Genomic DNA, 14,779 nt, shown 5'->3' on the forward strand with positions numbered 1-14,779 from the left:
CCACCCAGAGATCAAAAGTCTCATGCTCTTGCGCCTGAGCCAGCCAGGTGCCCCCAGTCTTGTCTTCCTATATGTTAAGTCTTCTTTCTCTTGAACAAATCACTGAGCCTCCCATATTCTATCTGGAAAGTACAAATAATAATAATACCTTCCTCACCGAGTTGGTGGGACTATAAATTAGATCCCATATGTAAAAGAGCTCTCAGTAGACTGCAAATCCACAGCACAAGCAGAAGAGATTATTATTCAGGGAGGAGACTGAGGGAAAAGGCTGGAGGAAGAATGTCTGGGTAGCGGTCAGGGGAGGAGCAAGCACTCCCTGGTGCCCTCCATTCCCCCCTCTGGCCCTGGCCTTGCTGTGGAGCTGAGGACAGGCAGGCAGAGGCAGTCCCGATGCAGGTGTCCCCTACCTCCTCCCAGGATCCTTACAGAACAGGGCAGGGCAGAAGTCTGAAGGCCCTGGGGTGATGAAGACGGAAGAGGTGCTTCTCCCTACAGGGCTGGCAGGATGGCCACCAGAGCAAGGTTGAGCACAGGTACGATGGCCACTCACAAGCCAGGTGAGTTGAGGCTTGGAAAGTCCTGCTGTTGGAAGGGGTGGGTTTTAAGCCAACCTCACTGGCAGTGAGGCAGTCATCGTGCCTAAATACCGTCTCTCCCCACCAGGGTACCTTCCCAAGACTCCCATCCACTCTCACTCTTTGTCATTCAGCAGGACAGCAGAGCCTTGCTCTGGATAAAGAGGTGCTCTCCTCTCTCTGTCCAGGAGCCTAACCCTACCTGCTTTAGGCCCCTGAGAAGTCAGAGGCCTAGATCCTTCTTGTTAGGATGCAACAGCTGCTGGGAGCAGCCTTGGATTTCTCTCCTGGCCCATCCCCTCTCTAGATTCCGGAGGAGCCTGGGGACAGACTTCAGGGAGGCAGCCAACATTCTTTCTATTCCTTGGGTTTCCCTAGCCCCACACTGGAGATTAGCGAGGAGACAGCTGCACAGGCAGCAGGTCCCCAGGGAGATCCTGCCCTGAGTAGGAACCTCAGGGAAACAGCCATCAGGAGCTGCCTTCTGCCACTGTCTTTGAAAACAGCGCCTGTGCCTGCCTGTCTGAGTGAAGTATAAGAGCAGGACTTGGGACCCTGTGTCAAGAGGGACCCGGTTTTGAATCCTGGCTCTGCCACTTAACTGCTCTGTTCATATGGGCCACTGCCTTTCTGTAAGCCTGCTGCCTCTTGCCTCGTTTGCAGCGTGGGATAAAACATCCCTACTTTCTAGGGTTGTTCTTGGGATCCAATGAGTTGATGTGCATAATAGCTTTTTTATGGTATCGGGCAAATTCCAGGAGTCCAGGAATTATCAGCCCCTTCTCTGCCCTACAGTGGGGGGTCAGATGACTTTCTCTGTCAACACAGATTAACCTAGGGGCACGTGGGTATGATGTGCTTTCTTGCACCCAGGAGCTCTAGTTCTAGAAAATTTTCTGTTTTTTTTTTTTCATCACAGGGTTCCTTGCAGTTGGGGATCTTGAGGCTTTCAGTGGTTGCATGCCTAGGCCTTGTCGTAATCCAATAAAGCCAGGATGTGGAGGAAGATAGGACTTGCAGATGAGAGAGAGCAAGTGAGAGACAGAGAGAGAGAGAGAGAGAGCCCTCCTAGTGTAGCAAGCTCCTTGGAAGACAGGAAGAGGAAGGGCCAGAACTTTGCTGTTCTGAAATTCTACTGTTCTCTGCTGTTCGGAAAAGTGAGAAGCTATTGGCTCACTGTTTGCCCAGCCCCAGGTGTGCCGAATCCCTGGATCTCTAGGAGAGAGGGAACAGGCAGTGCGAGACCAACTGGGACACCCCTCACCTTTAAGACATCCCACTCCATTTGTGGTCTGTGGGTTGCATCTCCATCCAAACCTCAGCTAGCCATGTGAGCTCTGGTAAGTGCTTTTATCTTCTGGGGTTCTTGATTTCTTCATCTCAGGAATGTGACTAATAATCCCTGATTTTTCTGCTTCCAGGACTATCTTGAGTATCCGAAGTCCTTGGAGAGGTACTAGACATGCAGGGGACGCCGGCAAGTACAATAGCTTCCATGTGGGCCTCAGGACATATACCTGCCCCCTGTCCCAGACTTGGGGAACCAACCCCTCCCCCCCACCTTGAGTGATTGCCTTGGCAACAGAGTGCCTGGCTAACTAACTCTTATTTCTCCCTCAGGTTTTAGTTTAGATGATCTGCTGGAAAATCAGACTAGGTCTCCCTGCTATAAGCTCTCATAGCGTTTGGTAGATTCCTCTTATTGTCTGTGTCATGAGCTGTACAGAGTGGTTGTGTGACTGTTTTTTGCACATGTATTTCCTGTGCCAGACTCTAAGCTCCATGAGGAAAAGTATGTCATTGTTGTGCCCAAGATTGCAAATCCGAGAAAACCACCAAGGAGCCGACACCGATGCAAGTACATGAGTTTATTAACAAGCTCGAGCTTGGGTCCAAGTATACCCGACATAGCAGAGCAGGGACTTGGACCCTGAGGTGGGTTACAGCTGGGTTTTTATGGGCTGGTCTAGGGGTAAGATGGGGTTTTTCAGTAAGAGTAGGGGGGTGAGAATCTCCAGTAAAGAGGTCTCACAAGCTCTTGCTTCCTTATTCTGATAAGGGCATGCTTTGTGATTTTGCCTGTAGCCGGGGTAAGGTTCAGTTCAGTACCTGGTCACAGTGGCCTGGTCACAGTGGCCTGAGATGGCTGCCAAAGCTACAATGGCTGTACTTGTGCCAATGTTAAACTTGAATGGCCCTAATTTTCTCGGCCTCCACATCATCTTACCACCAGCATATAACACAGTGCCTGGCACATGGCAAGCAGGTGCTCAACAAAATTGCCCGCCTCAACCCTCTTCTATGCTTCAGCCAACACCTGATGCCAAGCTCCCATCTATTACACCCCCTTACCCAACATCTCCTTATAAGGAGAAGGGTGACATCTCTCCTCTCCTTATAATTCAAGGAACAAGTCACCTAGATCATAGTTGGCCTTCTTCCCATCTCCCATCACAGCAGGCCTCGCCCAGAAGCCAAGGGTGCAAGCGAGTAATCGCTTTATTTATTTGTCTTTGCGCACGGCTGCCCTCTGGTGGTTAACCATGGACGAGAGCGCGGTAAGGATAGAAACCCTCTGGTTGGTTGGAGCCACACTGGGCGGCTGTCCAGTGAGCCAGGAACAGGTAAGGGCTACACAGAGGGCATCCAGGTCAAGATTCCTGTCAGTCTCCATCCTGATGAATGGCTCCCTCCAAATCTAACAGGAAGCCCTTAACTTAGAAGAGCAAGAAAATAAAGCAAGCCCCGTGGAAACCACAACCTACCCCTAGTGGGTGAAATAGCTCCTCAGTGGTGCGCTGGCAAAACTTAACAACCAGCTCTCCCTCTCTCTCTCTCCACCCTCCTGTCTCCCCCCTCCCTCTCCCCCCCTTCTCGAAGGATCCCAGTGTGTAGCGTTTACTGATAACCGTGCTGCAAATACTCCCACCATGGCCAATTTCAAACTACCAAGGTGATGTCACCGAGAGTGTCATTGGGGAGCGATGAGCACAAAGGGCATGTCATTATATAGTATGTCATAGACATAAGTTCAAGAACATGGTTACTAGTAAAATAATTGGGAAGTAATGAGTCTGAGTATTTATTACATTTATTTTCAACATCATATATTTAAATGCAAGCTTATAATTTAATCTTTAATAAAAGCTGTGTTTAATGACTGGCGTATAAAATTCTGGAAGATGTAATAATTGGTTCTGGAAGCCTTGTAGTAAGAGCTGGCTAAAGCATGCCACTGCTTCTCCCGCTTCCTCCTTTTCTTCTCCTCTTCCTCTTCTATGACTTCCTGACATTCTGTGTGGGTAGGAGGGATGGGGAATATGGGAATGAGCTTTGCTGCAGATGCTACTTTTCTCTGAGTCAGGAGCCGTAAGGTTTTCCTTAACAGGAAAGAGGATGAAAAATGCAAATTTGGTTACTGAAGGACATTCTGCACATGCACACGTGTGTATTTCTACGTGTGTGTGTATCTGTGCATCGGTGTGTCTGTGTACATGTATGTGTCTGTGTGTCTATGCGTGTATGTCTGTCTCTGTGTGTATGTATATATGTCTATACGTCTGTGTATATGTACATGTCTGTGGATGTATATCTGTGTGTATATGTGTGTGCATGTGTGTGTGTGCTCGGGTGTAGCAGGTGGAGGAAGGGAGTGGGGGTGAGTTTTGCAGTTGGCTCCGGAGGCTGATTCCCCTGTGAACAAAGGACACCCTGTGGAGGTGGAGGCAGTCTGTGCCTTTGGCAGGTGGTGAGGCCCCTTGCCGGGGAGTGGGGAGCCGTGAGCTGGGAGCCGTGAGCTAGCAGCAGTGGCCCGTGGGGAGCCGAGGCAGGCAGAAGTAGGCGCTGGGGAAGAGGCCCAGGTTGATGGGATTGCCATCCAGGCGGATGTCTTCCAGCCGCCTCCGGCTGTGTTTGTGCTCCTCGGGGTCACAGAAGGCGTCTCTCTGCATGGTCTCTATCATGTTATTCTGGAAAGAACACACTGACAGCTGTCAAGCCTATGCCTGGAGAGGGCCCTCAGGCATTACTGAAGGCAGATCGGTGAGCTCTCCCCACCAATTCCCCTCTTGAGAGTGGAGAAACTGAGGCCCTTATGGGCCATGAAAGGCCATGCAGCAAAGGAGGGAGGAGAGGTGGCCCCTGGAGGCTGGATCAAGAGCAAGGGGAGAGAGTAAGAGAGACAAGAGAGGAGAAGGAGACAGAGGGGAAGGGAGGCAGGGAAGGAGCAAGCAGTCAGGTGAGATGGGATATAGGACATGGAGGGACAGGAAGCATTTTTAGGAGAAGGAAAGGAAGGTGGACCCACTGAGTCTGTGGACAATGGCCTGGGCAAGATCTCCCATCCCTATTTCCAGGAAGCTCCCAGTGAAGGAGGTGCTTGCCCCTACTGCCTAAAGATGCTCCTGGTTATCTGCCCCCTTCCCCCTCCCCAGCTCTACTCAATGTTCTTGCTCCTGGGGAGGCTGCTTACCTGCAAATGCAGCGAACGCAGGCTTGGGGGCAGAGGCCCAGGGATGGAGTCCAGAAGGTTGTCAGCCAGGTAGAGGAACTGCAGCTTCTCTAGTGCCTAGGGAAGAGGCAGAGGGCACAGGAGGCTGGCCAGTGCTGCTGGACCAGGCAGTGAGGGGCACCTGATGTGACTCTATTCATTCACTGAGGGGTTTCCCGAGCCTCAGCCCCATGCCAGGCTCGGTACTGGGTGCTGCAGGGGATGCCCAGTCTCTCCAGAGCTCCCAGGCACTAACTCCCACCAGAGGTAGAGGGACTGCAGTTGCCATTGAGATCTGGCAGCAGAGGGAGCAAGGGGTAGCTGGTCAGCTGCTGATGAGGAGCAGGGCAAGGGCCGGCAGTGACGGGGTGGGAGGGAGGACGAGGGGATCAGCCTCACTCCAGCCTCAACTTTTCTTTTTTTTTTTTAATTTTTTTTTTTTTAAGATTTATTTATTCATTTAGAGAGACAGAGAGGCAGAGAGAGAAGCGGGCTCCATGCAGGGAGCCCGACGTGGGACTCGATCCCCGGTCTCCAGGATCACGCCCTGGGCTGCAGGCGGCACTAAACCGCTGCGCCACCGGGGCTGCCCCAGCCTCAACTTTTCTGCTAGCAGAAGGCATTTTTCTCAAATGAAAAGTCTCCAAACGCTAAACCAGGAACGGCTGTGAGGAGCGTGTTCAGGAGACATCCAAAGCAGCAGAATGGTGGCAGAACTGGGGGGCAGGCTTGTCCATACCCCTGTTCATTTCCTCACGGGGACTGCTCCTGGAGCTCATCCCAGCCCCGTGAAGCGGGCAGCGGCAGCGGCCTGACTCGTGCCCTGTGTTAGGAGCCCTTCCCGTCAGCACGGGCCAGCCAGCAACAGTCAGACTGTCTCCTTAAGCACTTGCTCACAGAAAGATGGTGATTAGTCAGCTAGTGGTGGGGAGGAAAAGTTTCCGTGGAGTTAGAGTCGGATCTGGCAGGACTACAAGTCACGTGCTAGCCAATGTTTTAGGGGAGCAGAAACTGAGGGTGCAGACAGGTGGATGGAATGGACGTGCGGAAAGAGGCCAAGAGGCCACATGCCCAGAAGAGGGACAGTGAGAGCTGCTGACCTTGGCTTCTGGCAGCACCCACCCCCCATCTCCTGTAACAGGCCCATGAAGCCGTAATTTCCTTCTCCTGGAGGTTCTTGGGCTAGGATGTTGTTAAACAACCCCCCCCCTTTTTTTTTAGTCAGAGTCAGTCTCTTGCAACAACAACAACAAAAGGTTAATAAAACAAATGGGAACAGATGAAGAAAATGGGGTTTGATTTTCATACCCTGAACAGGGTCAGAGCAGGGATAGCCCATGAGCGCCTGGTGTGTGCGGATAGGCTCACCCTGAGAGCTTCAGGCTGTATCCCTGAACTCTGGAGCTGGTTGTGGCGGGCATCCAGCACCTCAATGGCAGGGGGCAGCACAGGCAGGGCTGCCAGCTGGTTCTCTGGGAGGATCAGGTCCTGCAGGGCGGGCAGCAGGCGGAGGGCGTCGTCATCAATGGAGGAGATGGAATTGCTGGAAAGGTCAATTCTCTTCAGCTTTGCTGTGGGGCACGGGGAGAACATGGAGACACAGCACATGCCACCTTTCCTTGCCCTTGCTGGACCCACCTGTCCCCTACTCCAACCCTTTTAAGACAGGGAATGCCAGCCAGTTCTCCACCTGGATGAGGTCCAAGCTGGAAGAAATAATGTTATAAACCAGGACCCCGTAGGAAAGCCCTCAGATTCTGCAGTGCTTGCCCATGGAGTTCTGCCCTGAGTGGTGGCTGCCCACCTTGGATGGGTTTGGTAGAGAGTGAGATCCAACGGACCCACCAACCCCTGGACCCATTCCACCCCCACCTTTTACCATTAGTTTACACAAAAAGATGCTATAGCCCAGAGGGCTGTGAGAATTAGTAATGGAATCTAGGTGAGAGCCCAGGTCTCCTATTCGAGGTGGGGTATAAGGAGCAAAATAGACAACAAACAACAAACAGGTAAACAGTGTCAGTGCTATGGAGTCAGAACCCAGGAGGGCACAGAGCTACAGTAGCTTGGAATCCTGAAAATGTAGGCTTGATCATATCTCCCCCTTCCCAGCTTTCCAGAGCTTTGAAGGGAACAGAACACTTTTATTATCCAAAATCTTCAAGGGAAGGAATTAGAGAGACTTCGGGCTATTTCCATTTGGTAGCTGGAGAGAATGAAAACTAACAGGGAAAGGCTACCTCAGGTGGGACACTGTGTCTGTGACTATTCGTGTGGCTGAGTGGCAAGGCAGATGGCCCTGGGGCACCCCCATGCCAGGCCCATCCCCCCTCTTCTGCCAGGGCACTACATACTCAGCCCCTTGAAGTCTCCAGCTCGAATCCGGCGGATGCGGTTGAAGCGGGCATACAGGTAAGTGGTTGTCTTGGGGAGAGGAGGGATGTTCTCCAGGTCAGCATCATCACAGTACACAGAGGAGCCAAGGCACACGCAGATGAGACAGGTGGGCAGGCCTGGCCCAGGTGGAAGACAGAACAAAGGGAGACCCTTCTTAGACTTCCTTTAGCCTCTGGGACCAACGGCCCTCACTCCAGGGAGTGTCTGAGCCCTGGCCAGAACTGAGGGTCACGATGCACTAGGGCAGTGCTGCTGGCTGCTCCCAGCCTGGCACTCAGATCTGTTCCCAGGTACTACCCAGTCCTGGCTCACGGGTGCTTTTATCAGGCTCCAGTCCTATGTAGGTTTTCCTGGACCTATGTGGGTGTTTCTAGGACATCCATTGGTTTCTTTTCCATGGGGCTCCTCTCTGGTCCCCAAAGGCACACTGACAATGAAATAAAGCCAGAATTAAGTGGAATGGCCCATGGTTGCTGGCTCTGCCAGCTGCCTTTTGGGTGAGGAATAAGACATGTTCTGTATGGCTCCAAGAAATGTAATAGAGCCACGATGGAGTGGCTTTTGATGGAGTGGAATACATTTTCCCTTCTTATCAGCATCCCAGTATTCTGTTGGGAAACAGCTCTCTACTGTTCTCATTCCATGACCAGTGGTCATTAGACACAGGCCAGGCCATCAAACCCAAACTGGCTTTTAAAAATTGGGAGGCACCACTGGCTCATACCACTGAAGAACGCGTGTGGTTTCCATCATGTGTCATTACAAGGGACAGAGATTATGGGAGACCACCGCCACTACAGCTCGAAGGGGAAATTGGTTAACAGTGACACATCCCCGAGATAAAGAGGCAGCTCTCTTTTGCAGGCATTGACTAGTGTAGGTGGATCAGAGAGGAGCTCAGTGTCCTTCTTATCCCAATGCCTTGAATGGCAGGTCCAGCTGAGGCCCTTTGCAGTCCTGGGAAGCCTGGGATTCTGTAGCTCTAGAGGTCATGGATTCCTATTGATGCCCCAATACCCAAGGTCCACCCAAGGCAAATATCTCAAGAAAATAGGAACCGGGGACCAGCAGGTCAGGAATTAACTGCATCCCTCCTCTGCTTCAGGCCTGATCCCCAGCAGAGTGCCCCCCACCCCTATTGCCAGCTATGCCAGCATCCCAGCCTCCAGGAGGGTGTCAGGAAGGGGAAAATGCTACTAAAGAGGGAATTTAGAACTGAAAAGCAGTATGACTGCTTCATTTGCCTCCATGCCAAGTGACAGCCATAATGTTATTTATTCTTCTCGACAGGCTTTTAATTGTCTCTAATCTAATTACCATTCAACCTGCTCCCATAGTGATGCTATTAATTAAGGTAGGGTGGCTCTGCTAGGCATAGCAGAGTCCTTGCCTTTTTCCTCCATCCCATCCAATTTGTACATACAGCCCAAAACCTTAAGTTTTCTTTCTGTTTCTTACTGTGGCTATTTCTCCTCCTCTCCCTTACAGTGAGGGCTAGCGCTGACCCTCTACTCCCCACCCTGACCACACTTCACTGTGGGAGGCCTGGGGGCTGGGTCATGACTGCAGATCCTCTGACCTTTGCATATTGAGTCCTGTGACCGTGGACTCACCGTGGCTGTTTGGGGAGCCCAGGACGCCCAGCTCCGTAGGCCTGATCATCGTGGGCTTCAAAGATAGGGTCCTTGGAGTCATTGTGCTCTGAGCAGAACTGATCCCGGTTGGAGGAGCCAGGTTGGTCACTTTAGCCTGGAGACATAGCACACAGCACACACTTGGCCAGGTTTTTGCCTGAGAAAGGACTTTACTTTGAATTCTGGGGACCTCAGTGACTAGTTTTACATTTGCAAAGAGTCACTGTGGAGAAAGAGGGAGGAAGGAAGGGAACTTCTTTTTTAAATTTTTAAAAAGATTTTATTTATTTATTTGAGAGAGAGAAAGAGAACACAAGCAGGGGAAGGGACAGAGGGAGAGGCAGGTTCCCTGCTCTGGTGCCAGGACCCCAGGATCATGACCTGAGCAAACGAAGAGGCTTAACCAACTGAGCCACCCAGGTGCCCCAGAAGGGAACTTTCTAAAGACCAGAGGATCCAACATCTTCCCTATATGGAGAAGGAAATGGACTCAGGGAGCACTGAGGATCAAGGAGGCAGGCAGCTGGCAACCCTGCTGTGCCAGGGCTAGAATCCACATCTCTGGATCACCCAGGCCAGCGTGCTTCCCCTTGCCCAGCACTGACCAAGCTCACGCAACTAATGGGTGTAGACTCCAGTTCAGCCCCTTGGAAGGCAAGAAAGGGCCAGGAAAAAGCTTCAGACCAGAAGACAGCATAAGAGCAGATGGGGTGGCAGAGCTTCTTTTTGTAACGAGAGGATGAAGACAAGGCTGACCCCCTTCCCAGTGAGAATACGGCTTATGATCTTCCTTAAAGGCATCAGGACAGATACATGACTTTTTTTTTTTCTTATTTATTTACTTATGACAGTCACAGAGGGAGATAGAGAGGCAGAGACATAGGCAGAGGGAGAAGCAGGCTCCATACACCGGGAGCCTGACGTGGGATTCGATCCTGGGTCTCCAGGATCGCGCCCTGGGCCAAAGGCAGGCGCTAAACCGCTGTGCCACCCAGGGATCCCAGATACATGACTTTTAAGGGCGGGGTGTCCCACTAAGTTTACTACAAACCAACAAAAAACTTGAACGTTTGTTGTCCTGTTTCTTAGCGTCATCTAAGTGACAAGTTCTTTTTTTTTTTTTTTAAGATTTTATTCATAGAGACACACACACACACAGAGAGAGAGAGAAAGAGAGAGGCAGAGACACAGGCAGAGGCAGAAGCAGGCTCCATGCAGAGAGCCTGACGTGGGACTCGATCCAGGGTCTCCAGGATCACGCCCTGGGCTGCAGGTGGCGTTAAACCGCTGCGCCATCGGGGCTGCCCTAAGTGACAAGTTCTTAAGGAGGGACCAGAATTTCCACCTCCTGGGGAGAGAGGAGGAGGCTTGAAACACCTACAAGGTGGGCAGCTGGCAAGGGGCCAGGCCTCCGGTGCTCAGCATCTTATAGGGAACACCGCCAGTCTGCTGTCGTGCCCTTACCTCAGGGAGCTGGTCCCCGTAGTCCATGAGCCCCTCGTAGTCGCTGAGGTCAATGACCTCATCATAGTTGTCCGGGACATAGTTCCCCAGGACTACATAAGAATCACCTTCCCCGTGCATCTCATCTCTCCGCTTCCTCTCCTTGGGGAGAGAAGCTGTCCCCACTTCCAGCAGCACCAGGGCCAGCAGGCTCAGAAATGCTGGGAGCTTCATGGGGGCCCTGGGAGCAGGTGGTAGCAGAAGCGAGGATGGGGTCGAATCACCTCAGCGTCCAGTCCTGGGGACAGGGCAGGAGGAAGGGCAACAAAGAGGCAGGGCTCTCTCTCGAGCGTCGTGGGAACAGTTCACAGACTCACCTTGCTTCCCATTCCCACACTTGTAAACTCAGGCCATTCATTGTACACTCAGCGTGTTCATTGCATGTGCAAACCCCCTAAAGGCTGGGGTTAGGTCTGGGGGTGGGAGAGCATCTCCTGGCAGCCCCTCCCACCACCACCCCACGTTAGTGCCTAAATGCTCCCACCCACACTTCTATTCACTCACACAGGCGTGTGTAGACACCTGGCAAAAGCTCGTTTGCTCCTCGCATGCCTGTTTCCTAGTCTGCCCACCTCCCTCCTGATTAGGCACATTCTCGTGCACGTCTAGGGATGTTCTCTCTTATACAGCCACACACACAGAGTACAACCATTAGTCACTCAGCTAGATTTAGATAAACTTCATCATCAAGAAGTCTTGTCGCTTTTTAAAAGATTATTCAGGAGCCCCTGGGTTGCTCATTGGTTGAGCATCTGCATTTGGCCCAGGGGGTGATTCGAGAGTTCCAGGAGTGAGTCCTACATTAGGCTCCCTATGGGGAGCGGGCTTCTCCCTCTGCCTGTGTCTCTGCCTCTCTCTCTGAGTCTCTCATGAATAAATAAAATCTTAAAAAAAAAAAGAAAAAATTATTCATTCACTCAACAAACATTTATGGCATGTCTATTATGTTCCCAGGCACTGGACTTATCTCTGGGCGGCAGAGGTATGCAGAAATAAATAGGGCACATCTAATGAGAGTGCATTCAGAGCACCTGTGTTTAAAAACTAATGTATAATCTAAAAAAGAATGTTTATAGAATATACTTTCTAAATGCAGCTTTTTAGTAACAAATGATTACAGGAAACCAAGTGTTCTTGCAATGTGGCTGTGGTAGTTCGTACACGTCCTGAGTCCCCTGGGTCTCTGGGTGTGTGCACAGGTGAGTATGTATGTGCGTGATGGGCCCGTGAGCATGTGATGAGCATGTGTACATTTGTGCACACATGGGCAGGCAGGGGAGGAAATGTGTGTGGTGTGGGTGTGAGGGACCTGGTGTGTCTCTGGTAGTGGAATCCTCCCCAAAGCCAGCTGCATCAGGATTCTCCCGCTCTATTCATTTAGCTGGCCTAGGGGAAGCCCTCTGCAGCAGCAACAAGGAGCCCTCCATCAGAGCCTTCCCCCACCCCTTCCCTCCAAGTTCCCTGCCAGGAGCCCTAAACTCCCTCCCTTCTTCCTCAGCTGCATCTGCCAGCCCAGCACCCTAGCCCTTCATTTGCATCCCGGTGTGCCCAAAGCCTCAAACTGTGAACCTTACCCTGTAGGTACTCCCATCCTCCTGTTCCGGAACTGAGCCTCCCCTTGCAGCTTCTAGAGAAGTGGGGACTCTGGTGGAAAGGTTGTGCGCAGTGGGCCAGGGTATGGCCAGGGAGCTGGGCTGAGGCAGCCAAGGCCAATCAGACTTCTCTTCTGCCTGGTGTCCAGCTGTTTCCCCTCCTCTTTGCTCAGCGGGTCCCCGTCTTATTCTTGTGTCTGGTGAGAAGGAATTCTCTCTCTCCCTCTCCCCCCCTACTCTCCATAGGTACCCCGTCCCTCTCCCCCTCCTCTCTCCTTCTCTTTCTCTGTCAGCTCCTCTTCTCTTCTCTAGGCGTTTCTTCAAGGGGCTGATAGTTCCTTATCTCTAAGGGAGCAGCAGCAGGTGATGGAGCACTGAGAGGGATGGGGCTTACCTTTCTAGCTTTTTTTCAGACAGAATCCAAAAATTCCAAGAGGCCAACTTAAGGCACTTTGAGCACACTGCCACCCACCACCTGGGGCCCCAACAAGAATCACCAGGGGGAGGCTCTGCAGGCTGGGGCAGTTCTTCCACGAGAAAGTGAACGTGGATGAAGTGGATCTCAAAGATCATCTAGTTCTCCGATGATGATGATGATGATGATGATGATGATGATGATGAGATGATGGCAAGGAGTATACAAGAAACTCTCTCCATCCACTGAGGTGCACTCCGGTCACGCACACCAGGAGCCACTGGGGAGGTCCACAGGGGGCTGAGAAGAATCTTCTTCACCCCCATCCCCTGTCAAAGATGTCTGTATAGGAGACATAGTCTTTTCCTTGGTTTGTCAGGCTGTTGTGTGAAGGCAGGAGTGGAAGGGTCTGTGTGTTTGCCAGAGGTGTTCCTTAATCCTGCCCCTTGCTCCCTATTCCCTCCCCCTGACCAGACATTGAATCCTGACTATGAAGCCCCCGAAGATCATCTAGTCCCAATCAGCAGGGTGTTATCCAACAGACAGGAAATGTGGGTCCAGCTAGGTGCAGTGAGTTCCAAGGTCACACAAAGCCAGTGTGGGGGCCTAGATTTGTCTAGAGAGAGCTGTCCTTTGTTCATAGGACCCTGGCCCTTTCCCCCTTATCTCCCCGACCCTACCCACCCCAGCTCCAAGATCATGTGCCTAGATGCCCTCAGAACAGATGGCTTTGGCAAGACTCCTTTCTGCCCTGGCACACCACGTGAAGGGGCAGATCGCATAGCCCGGCCAGAGGTGCAGTCTTGGCCTGCAACGTCCCTGGGCACCAGCTGGTGAGGGGGTGGCATCCCCCAACCCAAGGACCTGGTCACCACAGGAACATACATTCCCGTGCCCCTGGCAGCCCACCATCTGGGGAGAAGCAGCAACAGAGGCTCTGCTGGGTGAAGAGAGAGATAGCCCTGGAGCCAGCAGGGTGCCCAGGAAGCAGATGGTACACTTGGCACGCTGTCTTCTCTGACTTTCTTTCCACAGCCTGGGCTTTGCAGGCCTTCCCCCATCCCCCAGTCAGGCTGGGCTCAGCTCCCCTTCCCATCCCACAACATTTATTCCCTGTGAGGAAAGCAAATGCGACTGTTCATTCATTCTCCCTGCCTGTTCCCACTCTTCTTCCCCACTTTCTCAGCAACAAGCACTTCAAATGGTCCTCCCCCACGCCTTTTCAAGCTCTGCAGGCCACAGACACAGCCAGTCTCCTCTAGGGTGCATGCACAGGCTCCCCTGCACCCTAGGAAAGAGCCCCTTTGAAGCAGAAGTCACATCTCAGACCCTCTCCCAGCTTCTACTCTCACACTTACAAGCTTGCCCGTCACATGTTCTAGTTCCTATGGAGATCGGGGACTGTCCATGGCACGGGTGTGTGACCTGTGTGGGAACCCACTAACCATCATGCCATTGTGGCATGCAGCTCAGCATCCTGAGAGCATGCACAAGGGCACCTGAGGTGCAGGTGCCCTTCTAATCCCTGTGTCTCATTAGGAGAAGCACAAGGCCTGCTGATGGAAAGGAGGTGGCAGGCTGTGGGGACAGGAGTCTGGCCAGCTGACCCTGTTGCTGCCCCTTTCATGGGCAGGCTTGGAAATTTCAGGAACCCTCCTGGTTTTTGGACGACAGGGATATATTCCCTGCTGAGGGCTTATAGCCACATAACTCTGTAACCTAAACACATTCCTCTCTCTTCCTCAGGCGTGTACACACACACACACACACACACACACACACAATTACAGGGTATACTCCCTTTTGGCTCATGCTGTTTCATCTCCTGGTTATATGCTTTTTTTCCCTCTCCTTCCCTCACCTGAAGATCCAGCTCAAATGTTAGGAATCATTCTGGTGTCCCTCCATGGGGGTAGAGGACCTCTCCACCATGCTCTTTGTATGCTGCGTTACTACACACTCAGGATGCGGGATTACTCCACGGACTTTCCCCTTTCCCAAGCTAAGAATTCCTCAAGGGTACAGACAAGGATATTGTCTCTCCTTGAATTCTTAGCTGGCAACCTTGCACACAGTCGATGTGCACTGAAAACCTGCTGAGTTGAACTAAAGCAGGTATTAAGGAGGCAGAGTGGGAACAGTGGGGCAGCATCGGGCAGTTTTCACTCTAA

At 52.0% G+C, this 14,779-nt stretch overlaps 1 protein-coding gene across 1 annotated transcript; it reads right to left on the reverse strand.

Annotated features, from left to right (window-relative positions):
- Window positions 1-4,375: 4,375 nt before the first annotated feature.
- Window positions 4,376-10,775, reverse strand: OPTC (opticin). The gene is made up of 6 exons (XM_041773716.1): window positions 10,563-10,775; window positions 9,078-9,213; window positions 7,422-7,580; window positions 6,436-6,638; window positions 5,050-5,145; window positions 4,376-4,546 (listed from the first exon to the last, which is right to left on the reverse strand). Exons 1-6 carry the CDS (start codon window positions 10,773-10,775, stop codon window positions 4,376-4,378), a joined length of 978 nt encoding a protein of 325 aa, XP_041629650.1.
- Between the last annotated feature and the right edge of the window lie 4,004 nt (window positions 10,776-14,779).

The sequence above is a fragment of the Vulpes lagopus genome, chromosome 11 (genome assembly GCF_018345385.1).
Source record: "Vulpes lagopus strain Blue_001 chromosome 11, ASM1834538v1, whole genome shotgun sequence".
Classification (NCBI taxonomy): Eukaryota; Metazoa; Chordata; class Mammalia; order Carnivora; family Canidae; genus Vulpes; species Vulpes lagopus.